Source organism: Echinops telfairi, unplaced genomic scaffold (genome assembly GCF_000313985.2).
Source record: "Echinops telfairi isolate 266 unplaced genomic scaffold, ASM31398v2 ScPeMD7_34;HRSCAF=130, whole genome shotgun sequence".
Taxonomy (NCBI): domain Eukaryota; kingdom Metazoa; phylum Chordata; class Mammalia; order Afrosoricida; family Tenrecidae; genus Echinops; species Echinops telfairi.
The window spans coordinates 1843005-1850387 of NW_022103931.1; the positions used below are offsets into that span (position 1 = coordinate 1843005).

The 7383-nt window shown below is 38.8% G+C and overlaps 2 protein-coding genes and 1 pseudogene across 2 annotated transcripts in view; 2 read left to right on the plus strand and 1 right to left on the minus strand.

Annotated features, from left to right (window-relative positions):
• SLC16A2 (solute carrier family 16 member 2) overlaps positions 1-7383 on the minus strand; it is a 191391-nt gene that overhangs the window by 51053 nt on the left and 132955 nt on the right. The window lies entirely within an intron of this gene.
• Positions 1677-2111, plus strand: LOC105979800 (proliferating cell nuclear antigen-like). Its single transcript, XM_045290220.1, has one exon. The coding sequence runs from the start codon at positions 1677-1679 to the stop codon at positions 2109-2111; it is 435 nt and encodes a 144-aa protein (XP_045146155.1).
• Positions 3596-4044, plus strand: LOC115869665 (annotated as a pseudogene).

Below are 7383 nucleotides of genomic sequence, written 5' to 3' on the forward strand. Positions count from 1 at the left end.
AAAAAAATCAGTTGGATTCTTGTATATTAAGGATGATGATACCAAAAAAGATATCAAAATAGCATTACCATTTAGAATAACTATACAAAAGATAAAATATTTAGGAATAAATTATGTCAGAGAAACAAAAGCCTCATACAAAGAAAAGTATAAAACACTTCTTCAAGAAATCAAAAGTAACATACACAAATAGAACAAGTTACCATGTTCCTCGATAGGCAGACTAAATATTGTGAAAATGTCAATGTTACCAAAATTACTTTACAAATTCAATGCAATTCTGATCCAAATCATACCAAATTTTTTTCAAAGAAGTGGAAAAACCATGTATCAACTTTATATGGAAAGGAAAAACGTAGGATAAATAAAATACTATTAAAAAATAAAAACAGCCCTTAAAACCTATTATATAGCCTCGGTAATCAAAACAGTATCTGACAATGTTTTGAAGCTGTGCATAATGTTTTCAGTGGCTCCTTCCCCAGATGTGGGAAGCCAAGTACTTCTTCATTTCCTGTTCTTATTCTGGAAGCTCTGTTGAAAGCTGTTCACTCTGGGTGACTCTGTTGGTCTTTGAAATACCAGTTACATAGCTTCCAGTATCACAGCAACACACAAGCCACCACTGTACAAAAAACTCACAACAAGTGGAGCGGGGGGAGAATCACTAGTGGAGCACATTTGAGATCCTTCTCTGCCTGAATTGGCAGAGGCAGTAGAGACCATGCCACAATGAGACCAGAGGTGGAGGCAAGATGATCATGAGACAGAGAAAAGGATTAGCACCAAAATAATGAAACCGAGGAAGGGCAGTGGGCAAACTTCCCAGACCATGGAGACAGGTCAAGAGACCATGTGCCTGAGAGGTAGAGAACCAGAGAGAGAGAGAACGACCTGGCTGCTGGCTGAGGAGAGATAGATGCTATGTGTTCCAGTGACTGTACCCTTACTGTTTACTATTCCTGACATGGGATAAATTGTAAACTTTTCTAATAAGCTCCTATAATTGTAAATATTTTCTGTGTGTTCTGTGTGGCCATTACAACGGATTACTGAATTCAGCAGAGTGGTTGAATGCTGTGGGAGGAATGATTGGTGTCAAAATAGGGTAAAGAAAGACGGGTAGAGTGGGGAGTAGACCTCTACTTAGAGGCAATTAACCTTCTCTTTTTCCTCTACTGAAGTCAGAAAAGGTCAAACGGAGTCCTATCTATTTTTGCAACATGAAAATATGAGGGTAAGTAAAAAAGCCTTGCTATAAAAGACTAGAATCCTTTGTTAAACAAAAATCTCAAAATGGGAAACCGTTGCTTCTGGAAATACTCTCTATCTAGTTCTATATACTTCTGAAGGTGGGATTATCATCTCTCTAACACTTCCCTGAAAAATTCTGCTCTTTTCAATATACAGCCAATCAAAATGATAGTTTTGGCAACCTTGAGGGATACCGAAGTGTGACGGGGTGGGGGGAGTGTCTTATAAATGGGGGTAAAATTTCTAAATAAAATTCTCATAGGGCAGCCCTAACTACCCTTGGGGAAACAGCTAGTGCATTGCCATAATCCAAAAGAACCAAGCTCAGTGCCATCAAGTCCATGCTGACTCTTAGCAAGCCTACAAGGCAGAGGAGAACTGCCCCTGTGCGGTTCTGAGACTGTGACTGTTTACAGGAGCAGATGATGGATTTAGATGTTGACCAATTTGGAATTCCAGAGCAGGAGTATAGCTGTGTAGTAAAGATGCCTTCTGGTGAATTCGCACGTATCTGCCGAGATCTCAGTCATATTGGAGATGCTGCTGTCATTTCCTGTGCGAAAGATAGAGTGAAATTTTCTGCAAGTGGAGAACCCGGAAATGGAAATATTAAGTTGTCACAAACAAGTAACATTGATAAAGAGGAGGAGGCTGTTACCATAGAGATGAATGAGCCCGTTCAGCTAACTTTTGCACCTAGATACCTGAACCTCTTTACAAAAGCCACTCCACTCTCTTCTACAGTAACACTCAGTATGTCTGCAGATGTAGCCCTAGTTGTAGAATACAAACTTGCTGATATGGGACACTTAAAGTACTATTTGGCTCCCAAGATCGAGGATGAAGAAGGATCTTAGACCCACTTAAAATCCAAAATCCAAGAAAATAAAGTTCTTTGAGAACTGCTTCTGAGATGCCAGCATGTACTGAGGTCTTTGTCACCAAGCCTGTACCACTGAGTGCATATGTAGAGTGCTTTCTGTAAATACTCTAGTTTTTCACCACTCTTCTAAAATTTATTGGAAACTTTCAAAGTCTAGTCTATTAACCTAGAAATACTACTTTCTATCCTACCTAGAAGTACTCTTACACTTTTTTATAACAAAGGGTCTAAGATTTTTTTTCAGTTCAAATAAAGTTATCTGAATTTCAAATATCAAAAAAGAAAGAAAGCCCCACCTTTCTCCTACTGAGTGGCTGGTGGTTTCAAGCCGCTGACGTTTCTGATTGCAGCCCAACAGGTAACCACTGAACTATGCCACCAGGGCATTGTCATGATAGAAAACAACAACATTCCTCGGTGCAGCTTTCCTGTTTGTTTTTCTCACCAACGCAGTTATCAATTTTCTTAAACCTTTGAGGTAGTCTTCTGCCCTTTAAGAAAAATCTATCAAGATTACTACATTGGGATCCAACAACAGCCACAATAACCTTTTGAGGTAACCTCTCTGCCTTGAATTTAACTGGCTCAAGGGATCCCCTTAAAAATCACTTTTCTGGATTGAACTCTTTTTAAAAAGCACTCCAATGATACTAAGACAACTGAGAACTTGTACACAGACAGCCACACTGATCACAAAATAGGTTTAAACAGATTTTATTTGGAATAAACCTGAGCAGGTATGAGCAGGATCCGTAGTAGCAATACTTTGGGACCCACGCTTATATCTATTGGCATGATTATTATTATTATTCCTATATTATTAGTTGCCAATATTATTATTTAGGGTATATAAATAAATGGGGGCAAAAACGCTAGATCATATAGTTGTCCTGAGGAGCCCGAGTGACACAGTGGTTACCCATTGGGCTGGGATCTGCAAGGTAAGCAGTTCGAAACCTTATGAGGTATTCTGCGAGAGAACGACTAAGATTTCTATTCCTGTCAACCGTTACAGTCTCGGAAACGCACAGGGGCAGTTCTAACCTGCCCTCTAGGGTCATGATGAATTAACTTGGACTTAATGGCCGTTGGTTTGAGTTTACAGACACATGGATGGAAGAGTCATATTAAGAATGTTCACTCCACCACAGTTGCACAAAAACTTTTCATGTTACAGCAGTGGCGAGCAGGAGCCGAGTGCTCCGTGTGCACATTTGGAAAGCAGCCCTGCTCCCTCCGGAGACACAAGGCCGCTCTGGACTCCTGTTGCCTCGGTCACCCATTAAAGCTCCGTGCCGCAGGCGAGGAGGCCAGCTGGTAGGATTGAGTGGCCAAGTTCAGAGTGCAGAGAATTCTGGGTGGCAACGGCAGCGGGCAGCGGCACTGATACCGGTGGTAAAGATGGCCTTGGAAGGCAGGGAAGAGGAAAGGTAGCTAGGTGGGGATGGGAGATTGATTCCACCCAATATTAAACAGTTGAAGAGAATAAGCCAGGTCATCTTTCCAGTCAGCTGCAGTGACAATTTCTACAAGCATGTGCTGGAGGTTGGCTTGCTAGCAAAACTTGCATAATTCAATGATATTGCAGTTGGTTCAATATGCTGCAGGGTGGATCATTCACAGAATCAGTAGAGACTTTACATCATGACACTAGGATGTCTGGCACCTTAAACCATGTCTTAAACATCCGTGAAAAAGGTGGCACCTTTGATAACAGCTATCTACATGTCCAGATCAGCAATGAGTCAGCAATCGACTTCTACAGGGAGTTTAGCTTTTAGATTATTGAGACAAAGAAGAATAAGACAAACAAATAAGAGGATAGAGCCCGAAGATGCTCACATGCTGCCAAAAACCCTCCAAGTCCCTCTGGCCAGAATGCAGATGTGCAAAAGTTAGACAACTGAACAGATGACAAATGGACTTCTTGCACTTGCTTGTTGTCAAATAAAAGAAAGGCCCGTTGATTTCCCCCGTCTTTCTTTGGAGGCTTTCCCTCCTCCCTATTCTTGTTCCTCTCTCTCCTTTCCTTTCCTCTGAAATACTTAATACTTTTAAAGACTTCAAATATCATGTTTGCATTGTTTTCATTCTCTTACTTTTGTGAGATAGTTTGACTGAAAGAAGGACACAGTATAGTAGATCTGTTTTGTTTCACAGTTCAGATTATATAGTCCCAACATTTGGGGTGTTAAATAATCTCAGATTTTTTAGCAGATTTTTTTAACGTCCTGCTTTCATAATGAAGGCATCTCTGCAAACATGTGAATGACAAGAAGATTTGGTATAATGCTGTTGCATTTTTTGTAATCCTAAATTCTTACTGGGGAAAATGTGAATGAACAATAGTCCTCACCAGCCTTACTGAGTGCTGAGAATAATAGAGAGGAGGGAGATCATTGATAAGTGAGTATGGAGGACGCTAATCCTAAGATAGTAAAACTGTGGGAAGAGCACACTGGTTGCTTGAGTATTGGTCCTTAAGCAGTCCTAATGTTAGAAGAGATTTAACATAAAGCACCTTTATCATTCATGGGTAAACTTCTGTGGGCTCTTGCCAAGTGAAGAGTGCTTTGAGTTTCAGAACGTATCATTTGTTTGAAGAAAATTTCAGCCTTTTTCTAAACTTCCTAGTATCAAAATAGAGATCTTTGCATGTAAATGAGTTTCTAAGATGACACTGTCTTTATTTCTAAAACCATTTCATTTGGATTATCTAATCGGTCCTGCAGTTATTGAAAGCAGAATAGCTGTCTCATAGCAATTAAGTACATGCTATTTCAAGAGGGGAGGGAAATAACTAAATTTTGACTTGTGGATATAGGATCCCTATCAAAGAATTTCTTTTTCCACTTTAGTCAGTGGCTTAGCCTAAATTGCAAATGTTTGTAGAGAGTGGATTCTCCTCCATCTATCTTGTATTAAATAGTTGCATCCACTTATGGAGGAGGAAGGAGGAGAAGGTAGGAGCTCAGCCCTAGTCCATGTCAGTAAATACTGAAATAATGTTCCATCTTGTTTATTTTGATATATGATAACAATCTTATTTGAAGTAAGACAATTCTATTAATGGTAAACTCACAGACTGCCCATCACAATTTTTAGGACAGAGATTTTACTGTGGGGCAAATAGGTAAAAATCATACTGTATGTTTTTGCATTTAGGTTCTAAGACAATCTTCACAGAAATCTATACAATAAATAATTTGTTCCCATTTGTTTTTTTTAGGGAAAAAAGTTCTGAAATATTCCCTAAACAATTTACTCCTCCATTGAAAGTCCTCTGAAAGACAGAACTATTGGGAAATCATGGTGTGTGCTGGTGGAAAATAAAAGCGCACTCGGACAATGAATGTACAAATGTGCTTTACACAATTGATGTGTGTATGGATTGTGATAAGAGTTGTATGAGCCCCTAATGAAATGATTTTTTAAAAAAAGAAACAATTTGCCATATTGGAGATAGAAAATAATTTGAAATATGTTAGCATAGTCTTTATTTCTTTCAATATGCTTATGTAAAATAGAAGTTCCAAATTATAGTGGATATCTTCATCAAATGTTAATATTAACTGCCCTCATTAGTTAATACATCAATTTCTCATAAAGAGCCAGGTGATGATGAAAATTATATTGGAACTGAAAATTATATTATGTCATCAATACAGATGTAATTATTTCATGTGTTTCACCCATAGCACTGTATCAATAGTAAGTTCTTGAGAAATATTTGCTGAAGAAGTTAATACACCGAAAATTCCTACCTGGATATTTTCCTCCACCAAACCCTTAATATAATAATAATTCTCATTAAAGCACTAAATAAAATAAAATTAAAAAAATAAAATAAAAAAGAAAAGAGCGCTCAGTTTTTTTTTGGAGGGAATAACTTTTAAAATACTTAAATGGCTAAGTTTACTTGATGCAATCAAGAATTAATTAAACTAGGCAATTTTAACATTGCTGTTATATCTGAAATAAACTTAGGTGATGTCCTGGTTAACAGCAACAACAACAAAACTTTTTATTTTAAGTCCATTTGGTCAGTTTTGCTTTTTGCTCTTCATGTGTTTCATGTCATATCTAAGAACCCACTGTCAAAAACTAGGTTCCAAAGCATTACTCTTATTTTTGTTCTAAGAGTTTTATGGTTTTGACTCTTATATTTAAATCATTAATACATTTTGAGCAGATTTTCATATGTGGTATGAGGTCTGGGCCCAACTTCATTATTTTGCGTGTGGATAATTAGTTGTACCAGTACCATTCATTACAGAAAATACAAGGGGGCATCTCCCCCCAAAAAACAGAATTGTGCTGGGCAAAGCAGTAGTACGTATTTTGGTAGTACGTATTTTCCCTGCTAAGCGAGCATCAAGCAACTTGCTCTGAGTTAGTGCACCCAGTGGTGTAACCTCGGAAGATTCTCTCTGGTTACAGTAAATTGTTTTGTAAAAACACTTTCCCTCGAACCTCCTCTTTTGTGATGGCCGATTTAAGAGAACAGCGTACAACTTTGAAATTTTGTTTCCTGCTCAGAAAAAATGCCACAGAAACTGTTGTGATTTTGAACACAGCTTACCAGGACAGCGTTAAAATGTTGACCCATAGTGCAGTTGGAGTTTGTTCCAAAAGGTCAGACTTTCTATTGAGAGGTTTTGAAAAGATTGCTTAACAATGTGGGACCAAAAGAAAGCCTGATTTGTGGCGGTTGGAAGACCAGTTTTGCCACCACGACAATGCACCTGCTCACGCAGCCATCTTAGTGGACCAGTTTTTGGCATGAAGCAGCATGTTGCTTCTGGCAGTTACATAAACTGGTGTCAACTTGTGAAGGGATGGAGTCTTGCCTGTCAATCAGGTTGCAGCTTGAGGACCTCATTTGGAGGTGCCACGGATATAAATACCTCACTGTGGGCCAGATATACAAAGCCTCTCTGCTGGTATTCCTGATGACAAGACACGTGGAGCTACGCTAGAGCCCTGGAATTGAAGGAGCTACATGGAGACCCATGCCAGCTCTGAGATGCTTACACTGACAGTGGATCCACAAGACTTTCCATCCACTGGCCTGGGATGTTCCTGCATTTGACATTAGTGTTTCATGAGTCTGAAGAGGAATTTATACATTGGTACCGAACATATGGGCTAATCGGACTTATGGTCTTGATCTGGACTGGGCTGGGATATTTTCTCAATATTCAATTGCTCTTGTAAACAAAGCTCTTTCTTTCTTTTAAAAAAAA

Coding starts and splice junctions, on each gene's coding strand:
- LOC105979800 (XM_045290220.1), top strand. CDS start 1,677: ATGATGGATTTAGATGTTGACCAATTTGGAATTCCAGAGCAGGAGTAT.